This window comes from Phocoena sinus, chromosome 3, assembly GCF_008692025.1.
Source record: "Phocoena sinus isolate mPhoSin1 chromosome 3, mPhoSin1.pri, whole genome shotgun sequence".
NCBI classification, from domain to species: domain Eukaryota; kingdom Metazoa; phylum Chordata; class Mammalia; order Artiodactyla; family Phocoenidae; genus Phocoena; species Phocoena sinus.
The window spans coordinates 17,592,466-17,606,349 of record NC_045765.1 but is presented as its reverse complement, the minus strand read 5'-3'; the positions used below and the strand labels follow the sequence as shown (position 1 = coordinate 17,606,349).

Below are 13,884 nucleotides of genomic sequence, written 5' to 3'. Positions count from 1 at the left end.
CCGGGAACATGTGTGTAAGAGGGTTGCATCACATGCAAACTCAACTTTCAAATTCAAATGTGGGTTCTTAGCAAAAAGAGCAAGAAAGAACGAACTCACTTCACCTAACAACTAGACCTTGGCCTCTGTGCACTAGGGAAAGGAGGCCATAATAGATATACAAAGAAAAATGAAAAAGAAATAATTTATGGATGATTTAGGAACTTCCAGAGGTAATTTCTATTTATAGTTACCTATTGTTATGATTATCACTGTTGTATGATTCTGGGTTTAATCATTTTCACATGGGCATCCTCCCACAGACCATGGGAGGGGGTCTTTCTGTGGAATTGCTTGTTAGGGTGGTGAGCCTCTTGGGTAAATGTAAAGAAACAAATCAACCCTAACCAAGTCAGGCTGGACTGTGACATGTGACAGAGCAATGAGCAGATGCCTGGGCCAGAGGAGATGACAGGGACAAACTCAGCCTGGCCAGGGCGGGGTCAGAGCTGAGTCTTCAGCTGATGGAAAAGTTGTAGCCAGGTAGTGAAGGATGGGGTGACCAGGGATCGGGCGCCCAGCAAAAAACGTCTGTGGTCCACAGTCATGTCGGACTCACGTCTTTGCTAACGCTCCCTCCATGCCGAGTGTGTGGGCCTGCCGTGGTCACAGAAGCAACTGGGCCTTCTGGGTGCTTACAGTCCACAGACTGTCCCACCCTAGGCTGCTGAAAAGGAAGCAGAGCCTTCACTCCTTTTCTTATTCTTGTGTTAATTCATTCAGAGAAGAGTTCTTAAGTGCAAAAACCCCATGCCAGACACATGAAAAACCCCAAAAAGTGGGGTGCCAGAGGGGCAGGGGAAGCCAGGCCTGGAAGGGACTTCCCTCATCCCTTCAATTTTCCTCCTGGGGCCCCTTTTCCCAATTCCCTGATGGAGGCAGAGAAAACAGCTGCCTCACTCTTTGGGAGTGGCGATGGGCCGCCTCTCTGAGTTCTCCCATTTCCACTGGGCCTACAGTGCCCACAAGGACCCCTCCCTAAGGAGGGCAGGGACCCTCTCCTAGGTGGGGCAGACACTGGGGGCCAGCCAGACGCTGAAAGATCAGACAGTGGTTCCTGGAAGAGACGGGATCCAGGTTGGGATGTGAACTGGGATGAGGAGGAGGAGGCAAAGACCTGGGTGGGGCTTCTGGCTTCAGAGAGAGGGATGAGCACCTCTGGCCCAGCAGGAGACCAGCCAGCCAGGGGCCTGGAGTCCTACAGGAAGCTCCAGCTGCCATCTGTGGATGCCTACATTCTCAAGAGAGCCACAGTCACCTATACCAAGTCTGACTGTGTCTGGCTAATCAGCTGTACATGGAAGACCACATTAAGTCCTTTTATCTCGAAGAAAAGTAAGTAAGCAAACCTGCAAATGTATAGACTATTTCTGGTAGGACACAGAGGAAACTAGCAGTCACTCTTACTCTGGGCATTAGAGGGAAGTTGAGGCTTTATTTTCCTCATGACTCTGTAATTCTATTGGAATTTTTTTATTTTGTGTTTTTTTTATCAGGACCATTTATGACTTTTGTCATATACATGAAGAAGGAAAGAGTAAGCAGCTCAAAGATTGTAGTCACTTTGGTATAGCAAATTAGGTCAGCCATTTTAATCTCTCTTGAGTTTATATTTAAGGCCTGGTGATTTTATGATTTTCCTTTTCTTTATGCCACCAAACCTCTCCTAGGTTCTTCCCGCAAAGAGATCACAAAACACTGGGAATGGCTGGAAAATAACTTACTCCAGACACTGTCCATCTTTGACACTGAGGAAGACATCACCACCTTCGTCAAGGGCAAGATACATGTAAGATTCACTTTCCACTACTGGTTCTCACTCTCTTCTCTGGGCTACCAGTGTTCACCTTTGTCATCTTCTATAACTTTCAGACAACACCGTGTAGTTCTTTCCCCCATTAAACAGAGATGGAAACGAAGGGTCTGATCTTTTAGTGTTGAAAGGGGCAGTTGAACTCATTGTATGCAGGCCCCATCTACTGGCCAGCCACCGGAGTTTAAGCTTAGCTGGGAGTTTCCATTCCCTGCAAAGGGCCTCAGAGCAAATATGCAGATACACAACTCTGATAGCCAGTTCCTTGGCCAACAGAGGAAGAAGTTGGAAATGACAGGATAATTTTAGGTATATTTCTATTATAAAACTAACATTACTTCAAAATGCACAGACACTTTGACCCAGCAAGTCCATTCCTTGGAATTTACCCTACAGTGTATTCATATGTCCAGAATGACGTATGTATCAGGATGTTCCCTGCAACACTGTTAGCAAAAAGGCTGGAAACAATGCCTCCCAGTCCCATGGTAAGAGGGGAAGCAGCTGTTCTTTCCTCTGCAAATTGAGAGGGCTCATACTTGCTAACATAGCATTTATTGAGTATTTTCTTTATGAGTACTGTGCTGAGCACTATATATTCAGGGGACTTGGTCAGTCATATGTGGTATTCTTAGTGGAATATTTTACAGCTAGCAAAATAATTATGAAGATTGTAGCAATGTGTGAAAACATCACAGTGATGTTTAGATTGTTTCCTCTTTAGGGAATAATTACATAATGAGCATTTATCTGAGTTATGTGTGTGTGTGTGTGTGTGTGTGTGTGTGTGTGTGTGTGTGTGTGTGTCTTTTTCTTTCTGTTGGATTATTGCCTTGGATTAGATTCCTCAGAGAGGTGTTACCAGGTCAAAGTTTCATGATGCAAACTTACTTTGGGCAAGCCCTTGTGACTTCATCATACCAGAACCTCCTAGACCTGGGCAGATGGCACCAAGAGTTCCTCAGCAGTTCTCTGTGTACCCTGGGGTTCAGGGTGGGACCTGTGTTGCCTTTCTAGTTCCAGGAAAATAGACAAAGAGAGCAGAGGCAAGTCTTCACTCTCCTAATGAGCCAGCTGGGCAATAATAATAATAACAGCAACATTATGGAATGTTTCCCTTATGCCAGGCCCAAACAAACTAACCAACAGAACAGAATAAAGTTCTAGATGAGTCCAAGGAAAAAATGGAAATTAGAAAATATTGAGGGAATCCCCAGGCCATCCAGTGGTTAGGACTTGGCACTTTCACTGCTGGGGCCCAGGTTCAATCCCTGGTCAGGGAACTAAGATCCTGTAAGATGCGAGGCCACAAAAAAAAAAAAAACAAACTGAGAACTGGGCAATTATGGAAATACTACTGTTTATCAGAATTTGTGAGATGTAGCAAAAGCAGGACACAGGAGGAAATTTAAAGCCTTACATTTTCTGTTTTATAATGTGAGGAAAAGAAGAAAGGGTGGAAATTAATGAGCCAGGTGTCCAATTCAGTAAGTTAGAATGTCAGAGAAACCAGGAAATTAGAAAGAAGGAAATATAGTTATCACAAAAAAATTACTATTCGCTGAAGATTCAGATTATAGTTAGCATTTTTTTAGCAATAAAGTATTTTTTAATTAAGATAGGTACCTTATTTTTTTAGACATAACGCTATTGCGTATTTAATATACCACAGTATAGTGTAGACTTAAGTTCTATATGCACTGGGAAACCAAAAAATTTGTGTGACTTGCTTTAGTGCGACATTTGCATTATTGCTATGGTTCAGAACCAAACCTGCAGTATCTTCAGGGTATGCCTGTAACAAAGGGAAGAAGTTAATTCCTTAGAAAATAAAGGAATGATACAGAAGAGCAACAGGTCCAAAAACAGATGTAAAATATAAACAAACCTGTGGCAAAAGTGATCCAGGACAAAAGAGAGAAACCTCAAATAAGTAATGTTGGGAATGAAATATGATAGCATCTATTTAAAATGCAAAGTTAGGGGCTTCCCTGGTGGACCAGTGGTTAAGAATCCACCTGACAATGCAGGGGACACGGGTTCAAGCCCTGGTCCGGAATGATCCCACACGCTGCAGAGCAGCTAAGCCTGTGTGCCACAACTACTGAGCCTGTGCTCTAGAGCACATGAGCCACAACTACTGAGTCCACATGCCACAGTACTGAAGCCCGTGCGCCTAGACCCCGTGCTCTGCAACAAGAGAAGCCACTGCAATGAGAAGCCTGTGCACCGCAACAAAGAGAGTAGCCCCCGCTCGCCACGACTGGAGAAAGCCCACGTGCAGCAACGAAGGCCCAATGCAGCCAAAAATAAGTAAAATTTTAAAATAAAAATAAATAAATAAATAAAAGCAGGGTTAAAAAAAAAAGAGAGTAAGGGGACTTCCCTGGTGGTCCAGTGGTTAAGACTTCACCTTCCAATGCAGTGAGTGTGGGTTCGATCCCTGGTCCAGGAGCTAAGATCCCACATGCCTCGTGGCCACAAAACCAAAACATAAAACAGAAGCAATATTGTAACAAATTCAATAAAGACTTTAAAAATGGTCCACATCAAAAAAATCTTTAAAAAAAAGAGAGAGAAAGAGAATGCCATAAACAGCTTTAAGCCCATAAATTGTAAGAAGTGAGACAAGATGGACACTCTTAAAATAATATGTTTTAGTTTCCAGTTGCTACTGTAACAAGTTACCATAAACTTAGTGGTTTAAAACAACACAAGTTCCTTTTCTTACAGTTCTGGAGGTCAGAAGTCTGAAATGAATCTCACAGGCTAAAATCAAGGAATTGGCAAGGCTGACTCCTGGAGGCTCTAAGGGGAGAATCTGTTTCCTTGCCTTTTCCAGCTTTCAGAAGCTTCATATCCGTGATTCTTGGCCCTTACCTTTCTGTTGAATGCCAGCAGCATGGCCTCTTCAGTCAACCAGTCAGTCTCTCAACCCTTCTGGGGATTGGGATGTAAACATCTTTGGGGGGGCTATTATTTGGTCTACCACATAATAGAACTTAAACTGAGACTCACAAAGAAATAACAAACTTGAATATGCTTAAAACTATTAAAGAAATTGAATCAGTAATTTAAAATCTGCCCAGTGATTTTTACAGTCCAGTTGTATCAGCAAACAAACAAAATCCCAGTCCTGTGTGCCAGGCCGTTTATTCCCATTGGTGAGGACCATTACTCCTGAGTAGAGGCCAGCGGACAATGCAGAGGAAAATGCAAAGCAGAGTGTCAGCCCCTCTGCTTTCTGCTTGGGGGTCTCCCAGGTGCAGCTGAAGGAGTGGGGAAAGGGGACTGCCAACTGAGACCCAGGAAGGTAACCTGAGGGACAGGGTGCCGTGATGGCCCACAGGCTGTCTGGGGCCCACCTTTCCACTGGTGGGGTCCCTTCCCCAACCTCCCAGTAGGTGCATTTGAGGGAAGCAGAAGACAAGGGCAGGGCCTTAGTAACAAGAAGGGTGCTTTGCCAGAGCCTCTTTCCCAGACGTAGAGCTAGTTCCTGCAGTAGTGTTCTGGGGAGGCACCAGAGGCAGCTTGAGAGAGAGAAGAGGTTGGAGTTGCAGCTACAGTGGTACTGGCTATACTGAGATGGAGGTACATCTTACCTTTGGGTCTTCACCCAAACTCCTGGCTGTTCTCCCTGCTCATGGTTACAGGAATTCGAGGCTGCCAGGAGGCTCAGCAGAAGCAGCAATCTGGGCCACAGCAGTTGCCTTGAATTACTTTAGCTTATCAAGTCATCATCCTCCTGGAAAATCTGCATGTACATTTTGAGCCAAATGCGCTAAGAACCTGTTTTACCCCAGGAGGTTTGGGGTTGGCTTTGTGGCCCAGGGTGATGTCTCTGGGCACCCTGAGCCCAGTGAAGTTGCTGGTGGGATACAGCATAGATATGCCCTGAGTTGGTTGGCCCTGTGGCTGATCTCTGGACCCTGAACTGGGTAGGTCCTGAGCTGGGTGGGTCCTGCAGCTGGTCTGTGGGCCTTGAGCTGGGGCAAGAGGCAGGAGTCCCCTGGTATGTGGGGGGGGGAGTATCAAGTACAGAAGATCCTCCAAGACATTGTCACAAGAAATGCACGTCACAGAACAGTGCCACAGCAAGTTCCCATTTGGGCAAAGAAAGAGGGGAAAGAGCAGATTGCATGTATTTGCTTAAAGGTGCATCAGTGCCAGCCTGTCTGGGAGGAAACCAACAAAGTGCCTACAACAGCAGAGGAGATGGAGGCTCCCTTCTCACTGAACACACTTTTTTACTACTTGCATGTTTTTACCATGTTTATGTATTATATTTTTCAGATATTTACATTAAAATAACTAAAATGTAAATTTAAAAATTCCCTTCTCTGATCCAGTAGAGATAATAGCTCAGGGAGTTAGGGGAAATTGCCCAGCATCTGTCTGGCCAGAGCAGGCGACAGGCCTACCTGCTTGTGGCCCTTGGGCCAGCAACCAAGAGTCCTGGGTCCCACCACTTGAGTTCCCTGCGGGAACCAGTCCCCTTGTCCTCCTACAGGGCATCATCGCAGAAGAGAACAAGAACCTGCAGCCCCAGGGAGATGAGGACCCTGGGAAATTCAAGGAGGCCGAGTTGAAAATGCGGAAGCAGTTTGGGATGCCCGAGGGAGAGAAGCTGGTCAACTATTACTCCTGCAGCTACTGGAAGGGCCGCGTGCCCCGGCAGGGCTGGCTCTACCTGACCGTCAACCACCTGTGTTTCTACTCCTTCCTGCTGGGCAAGGAGGGTAAGTGCAGGCAGCAGGAGTGCCCCCTGTGTCCCCCCTAGCCCCAGTCCCCCAGCTGGCCCCGTCATCCTCAGGGCATCCTCCTCTGCCCTCACCCTTGACCTCGCCTCTAGAAAGTGTACTGCCTCCCCAGACTGTCGAAGTTCCTGAGGGCTGTCCCTCCTCGGCCCCTGGATATTCTGTCCCCACATACCCACCAGAGAGTCTCCCCAGAACCTAGTGGCCCACGACCAGAACTCCAGACTTGAACCAGGCGTCACCGGGCTCTTGGGGGCTCCTGTCATGTATACATCAACTAGCACAGTTCTTCACATAGTGACTTTCTGCACAGGGCCTCCCCTCTTTCAAGTAGAGTGCCAGGGCACCCATCATCCCTGAGCGGCTCCAGGTTACGTGGTGCCTTGGACGTGTGCCCCTGCAGCCACCTGCTGCAGGTCCCTCCCCACAGGAAGCCCTGGCCTCAGGACAAAAGGCAGACTCCCAGCCAGTGCACTCTGCTGCATGTCGCCCCCAGGGCTTTAGCTGCTCTCAGTGTGGCCTTTCCTGGGCCCAGCAAGGCCGGCTCCCAGCCATGCACACACACCTGTCACAACCTCCCCTGCCTTTCTCCCACCTTTGCATCTTCTCATCAGGCAGGGGCCAGCGTCCTCTCTGTGCTGGTCACACCATGTCGTGACTTGTTCCCACATCAGTGCACTCCCACTAGGTGGGGCTTCTCAAGTCCAGGATCTCAGCTAGCTCACCTCTGTTTGTTCATTCATCTCATCCTTTAGCCGTTTGGTGGGCAAACCCAGGAGATTCTCGGGGCTGGGCACTGGGTTAGCCCGGGACGGCCCAGTCCCTCCTCATGGAGCTGGTGTCCCAGCGTAGCTAGGCTCAGGCATGGGGCCTGGGGGTGGGGAACGGGCAGGCAGTAGATGCTGCCCGCTCCCCCACATGGGTTCCAGGCCCAGGCAGGAGTCAGGAGCCTGCCTGCCCAGCCCTCCAGCTGGTTTGACCTGATGGTGTGTCTGTCCCCTCTGGTGTCCAGTGAGCCTGGTGGTGCAGTGGGTGGACGTCACACGGCTGGAGAAGAACGCCACGCTGCTCTTCCCTGAGAGCATCCGTGTGGACACCCGGGACCAGGAGCTCTTCTTCTCCATGTTCCTCAACATCAGCGAGACCTTCAAGCTCATGGAGCAGCTGGCCAACCTTGCCATGCGGCAGCTACTGGACAGCGAGGGCTTCCTGGAAAACAAAGCACTGCCCAGGCCCCCCCGGCCACACAGCAACATCTCGGCTCTGAAGCGGTGCGTTGTGCCTCCCCCACCCCCAGCAGGGACCTGCCCTCCTCACCCTTCACAGGCTCCCTGCGTGTAAAGGGGGCCAGGTGAAGGGGTGGTTTTCAATAGTGGGGAGGGCACCAGGAGATTCACAGAGGCGTCGTCCTGAAAAACCTACCGCTGATGCTGATGTGGAGGGAGTTCTTCATGTATTACTTCTCAAAACCCTGGGGTGGGGAGGCTCTCACAGGCTCCTTGGTCTCAGACAGGAAGCTGAGGCACAGGGAGGTAGAGCAGCTTGCCCCAGACCCCAGAGCCTTAGCTCTAAGTGAGCAGTGGAGCCCAGGACAGGCGCCCCACCACGTCAGCCAGGGTATCCCCAGAGGCCTCTTCGGGAAGGCTTCAGAATCCCAGCTCGGTACACCACCTCCATCCCGCCATGATTGACAGCTCTTCTCAGGACCCCTGGGCCCTGACCCCAGGCCCCAGGAGACAGCCCTGCACAGGTCTGAGGTCTCTGCCACCCTGTCTGTGGGAATTGGTAGACAGAGGAACAATTCACTAGGGCTGGCCCCTCCAGAGCACTCTGTTCTCGCTCTTCCGTTGCAGCTTAGAGGAAACCTGTAGGCCAGCCGGGAGCTCAGATATTCCCTGAGCCCCTGGGTCCCACAGCCAGATTCACACCTGTGTATGCAGAGACTGTGGCCTAGGCCCAGACTCTTGGGTGCACCATCAGGACCAGAATGCTGTCCAAGGATATTACTTTCCTGATGCGAGTGACACAGTGGCTTTCAGAACCTTCCAGAAAGAAAATGAGTAGGGCCGGACTTGATATCGTCTCTGGCATTGTCCATCGAGGTGTGCCTGCCAGGCCGAGCTCAGGCTGCTAGCGGCCCCCATGGGGCTGGGAAGAGAGAGATGTATACGAGGACAGGGCCACCGCGGGGGTGAGGAACAGGCTACCGGGCCCCTGCCTCACACAGCCATCGGACTGGCGAGTGTGCATTTCCGTTAAGCAACAGCACCCTGTGTTTTTTTCTTTTGGCTGCACCACGTGACATATGGAATCTTAGTTCCCCTACCAGGGATCAAACCCATGCCCCCCGCAGTGGAAGCATGGAGTCTTAACCACTGGACCGCTGGGGAAATCCCAGCACCCTGTGTTTTAGACTTGACTCCACACCTGCCTGTCGGGAGGCCTTGTCTGAGTTTCTAGGTGGGGCTGGTCTTCCTAGTGAGAAGCGGCAGGGCGGGTGCAGGCACCCTCTGGGCACCACCCACCCTCAGTACCGAGCATGCTGTTTGTTGACCACTCCTCTGCTGGTCATACGGATGTCCACGTTTTACTACTTGACCGTTCAGTGTACATGTGTTATTGAACTCTGAGATCCCTGGGCACAACTTGCTCACAGGAGGACCCCCACGAGCCTGAGTCCAACGTGGAAACAGAGGGCATGAGGCCGCCTTGTGAGTGTGCTAGCCCCAACTCTTGTCTGCTTTTCTATCTCCCCCACCTTGGTTTCACCAGAGACCTGGACGCTCGAGCCAAGAACGAGTGCTACTGTGCCACGTTCCGGCTGCCCGGGGACGAGCGCCTAGACGGCCACACAGGCTGCACCCTGTGGACCCCATTCAACAAGCTGCACATCCCTGGCCAGATGTTTATCTCCAGCAACTACATCTGCTTTGCCAGCAAGGAAGAGGATGCTTGCCACCTCATCATACCCCTGCGGGAGGTGAGCCCTAGGTCCTTGCCAGCTCTTCCCTCTCTTACCAGGGCACGTGGCCAGGTCCCCAGCCCAGGAATCCCCTCAGGATTTAGTGATGTGAGTACAGAGGGCACATGGTGGTTCATGTGCTCCCCAAGCACCTGTCCTGTACCAGGCCCTGGAGGGAGTGGGTGCACTGGATGCCCCCTCAGGGATCAACCTCACCTGGTGGGGAGATACGGTGGGCTTTGGCCTGCCAGCAGAGCTCACAGTGGGACATACGAAAACCTCAACAAGGACCCACACGTCCCTGGTCAGAGCCCAGTGGCCTCCTGCAGGTGAGTGTCCCCTAGTCCTTCCTCCTTGGGCCTTGCAGTTAGACTTTGGCAAAGCCCTGCTTTGGCTGGGCTTGGAGGACTCTGATCCCACCCCAGCCCCATGTTACTCTCAGGGGCCACCTCACTGTTCCTCTCCTGACACCTGCCTTGGCTGTGGCTCAGGCTCTAGCAGAGTCATCGGAAGTCAGCTCTTACCTTTCAGGAGTGGGGTCAACTATCACCTGTCAAGGGTAGGGTTAGCTCTCACCTGTCAGAGTTATTTTTTCTCCAGTTTCTTGGGCTTCCACAGTGACTCTGGTAGAAACAAGGCCATTTGTCCTGTGCTGCCGTGAAGGTGTAGACAGTGAGGGAGAGCCGTCCACCCCTCCAAGGCCTCCTTTTCCTCATGGCCCAACAGGGCATACTGGCTGTTTAATTGAGGTTTAAGTGAGCTTCTTAAGCTATAAGCTAAAACACAGTATTTTGTTTCTATTTAAAATGTAGAGCAGTGGGACCTCCCTGGCCTTTGTACAAAACCCTGAAGTTGCAGGTATTGTTGCGAACAGGTGTGAGGTAGTGTGCTGCCTCAGTTTCCCCAAGGGAAGTCAGAGGCAAAGGACTTAAAGGAGCCACAGCTCCAGGCTCAGGGGCTCAGAGCCGGCCCCTGACCCCTCGCTCTCCTTTGGCACTAGGTCTGTGGATTTGTCCTGGGTGCTGTACTGATCTGACCCTGAGCCCTGGGGGCTGGCTACAGGGGCATCTTAGGCCCAGCTCCATTTCTCCTGATGGGTCCTGACATTCCTGATGGCAGAGAGCTCTGGCTGAGCCAGGAAGCTCTTGGGATGGGGCTCTGCAGCTGGTCCTGATGGAGGCCCCTGCCCAGCACTGACCTCAGTATCCTAGCCAGGGGGCTTCACAGGAGCTCCTCACTCATGCCAGCCACACTCATGTGTCCACTGGGCTCTTGAATTTGCACTCCCAAATCTCATCCTCGCCTCTGGAAGTGACACCCCTTCCATCCGTTTGCTGAGGTGGAAAGCGGGAGCCATCCTTGATTCTGACCTGGCCTCGTTCCCACATCCTAACCATGGCATGTCCTGTCAGCTTGCTCTCCAGAGCATGTCCCTTCCTCTCTACAGCCACCATCTAAGACAAGCTGTCTGCTTGGCTCACCTCAGCAGTACCTTGTCTGCACCTAAGGCTTGAGGACCTATCCTTTAGATCCCATCCTTCCACAGCAGCCAACATAATTTAAAAATCTGCCCACCCTGGGTAGAATCCTCCGGTATCTTCTGTGATTAGAAGAATCTCCAGTTGCCACACACAGACATGCAGGCGCGCACACACACACAGAGACACAGACACACACACACACACAGACAGACACACACACACACACACACACTGCCCACCCCTTCTCACTCTGGCCCAGCTTCTCCGGTCTTTCTTTGTCCATCACGCCAGTCCAGCCCCCTCCTCAGGGTGGTTGCTGGCCTCTCCCCTAGCTCTTCGTCTGGCTGCACCGGGTCTCAGCTCAGTTACTACCTCCCCAGAGGTGCCTTCAACAGGAAGCAGCCCAGCGGCCTCCCAGCTTGCCCTGTGGCCCCCACCAGCCCTGGTGACCGTGTTCATTAGCCTGCATGTCCATTGTTTGTACCCATCCCAGACTGCAGGCCCTGCCCCCTAAAAGCCCATCCTGTGCCCTGCACACTTGTACTGCTCTGTTCACACACCACACAGTCAGAACTGGGCCCAGGACGCACATCAGGAAGTGCTGAGGGAATGAGTGCTCAGGAGGGCTTGCAGGCAGGGCTGCTCACTGTGCTTTAGGGCAGGGACATGACTGTCCATCTTGGGGAAGCTGATCAGGGCCAGCAGCTGGGCTCAGGCTTTACATTCTGTGTCACCATCCTGATGATGGTCCTGCAAGGCTGATATGTTCACACCCATCAACAGCTGAAAAAATGAGGCTCAGACATGCATGTAACTCACACAGCAGCAAGCAGCAGAGTCAGAATACGACTCGGCCAGGCCTGGAGAGCCCCTTGTCCACTCCCTGCCGCATGCCTGAGAGAAGACAACCTAAGCCCACCATGCTCTCAGCTTCACAAAACCATCTGGCTTTACATCCCAAGATACAGACCCCCAAATGGTGTTTTTGTCTTCTCAGGTGACCATTGTGGAAAAAGCTGATAGCTCCAGTGTCCTGCCCAGCCCTCTGTCCATTAGCACTAAGAGCAAAATGACCTTCCTGTTTGCCAACCTGAAAGACCGCGATTTCTTGGTTCAGAGGATCTCTGACTTTCTCCAGAAAATGCCATCCAAGCCGCCAGGCAACAGCAGAGCGGGGAGGAAAGCCAGCATTGTGGACTCAGCCCCAGAGGTGAGAGGGCCTTTCAGAGCAGTGGGGTGGGGGTCAGGGCCAGGAGAAGAGCCCAGGCAGCCCTGTGGTACCTGCCTTGGGCCTTGGGTGGGGAGGGTCCCCGCTTGGTGCAGGGTAGAAAACCTAACCCAGCCCCAGTCTCAGGTGTCCTGGCCACACGCGCGATGCCTAGGGTCACAGCCCTGTCTGTACACCAAGACGTGCCCCAGTCCTCCTGAGCGTCACCCCTGCCTGCCTTAAGTCCTATTCCACATAAGAAGCCTTCTCTGCCTGGCCCAGCCACCCTCATCTCTGTCCCTTATGAACTCTGCTGCACTGAGAGCCACTCTGTTTAGGCCTGTCCAGCTTGTGTTTATTTACCTGTTGGGAGATTGATTTCTCCCATCAATCTTTCTTACAGGGTTACCTTTTACTGCAATCTTTTTACTATACCAACAATATTAATAATTCTTTAACATCAAAAACTTGTATTTACATTTCCCCAGATGCACATGTTCTTTTTACAATTTAGTCATTTGGATTGAGGTACACATAGGTCATACACATGTTACAGTGGGTTGGTATAATCCCTTTTTATCTATAGGTTTCTACTCCTCCCTCTCTCTCTTTCTCTCTTTCTCTCTCTCTCTCTCTCTCTCTCTCTCTCTCTCTTTCTCTCTTTCTCTCTCTCTCTCTCTCTCTCTCTCTCTTTCTCTTTTCTTTTCTTTTCTTGCAGTATTTTGTTGAAGGAATTGGGTCATTTGTGCTATAGAGTTTCTCGCAGTCTGGTGTTTGCTGATTGCATCTCTTGGAAACACTTAACGGATTCTATTGTGCCCTGGTTCTTGTAAGTTGGTGGTTTAGTAATGAGATCCAGCTCAGATTTGGATTCAATTGTTTGTGTTGGGGAGTGGGGGGCAGATCCACTTGTAGGCAGGATTGAGGTGCTGTGTACTTCCACCAACAGGTATGTAATACCTGGTTATGTGCTGTTACCAGTCATTGACAAGCATTGCCTAGATAATTCATTAGGTAACTCATTAGGATTGCAAATGGGGGCACTCTAATTCTATCATTCCTTCTGTTCATTAGCTGGAATATTTCCATATAGAGAAATTTACCCTCAACAACTATTTGGTTACCGTGAGGCACAGTTCATATAGAAAAGGCAGAATAAATCTTTTTTTTATTTACCAGTTGTTAAAATGATGAATTTGGTTTTCAAATATCCTCAAAATATGACCAATTCAGTTCTTTATGTTTACTTTTTAGTATAATTATGAACTTACAGATTTAAGCAACTTGATGTGTTTCAGTCCATGACAGTTATTATCCTCATTCCATCTGTGACCAGAGGAAGCTTATTCAGGTGACATCTGAGTCCTTTTGACATCACCCTGGCCATGTTTGATCACTCCCTTGCTTCTTGGTATCTTGGACAAGATGTGTGTGCTAGTAACAATCTGGATTTGTGAAAACACTTCATGATTAGAAGAGTCCATATAAAAATCCACATATCTGGCTGCTCTGGAAAAATCAGGGGCCCTGACATTACAGGGCCCACATTCCCACTGAGTGGCATTGGAGCTGAGTGGTGGCACGTACACTTCAGCTCCCCAGAACCCCACCTGGTCTGGCCCATG

The 13,884-nt window shown here is 50.3% G+C and overlaps 1 protein-coding gene across 7 annotated transcripts in view; it reads left to right on the top strand.

Annotated features, from left to right (window-relative positions):
* The window catches only part of TBC1D9B (TBC1 domain family member 9B), a 44,340-nt gene that overhangs the window by 5,771 nt on the left and 24,685 nt on the right, over positions 1-13,884 (top strand). For all 7 annotated transcript variants that reach the window (XM_032626357.1, XM_032626356.1, XM_032626352.1 and 4 more), the window contains exons 3-7: positions 1,710-1,828; positions 6,363-6,591; positions 7,622-7,880; positions 9,382-9,589; positions 12,050-12,262. In XM_032626357.1, the coding sequence (XP_032482248.1) occupies positions 1,710-1,828; positions 6,363-6,591; positions 7,622-7,880; positions 9,382-9,589; positions 12,050-12,262 (1,028 nt within the window). The remainder of the gene's footprint in view (positions 1-1,709; positions 1,829-6,362; positions 6,592-7,621; positions 7,881-9,381; positions 9,590-12,049; positions 12,263-13,884) is intronic.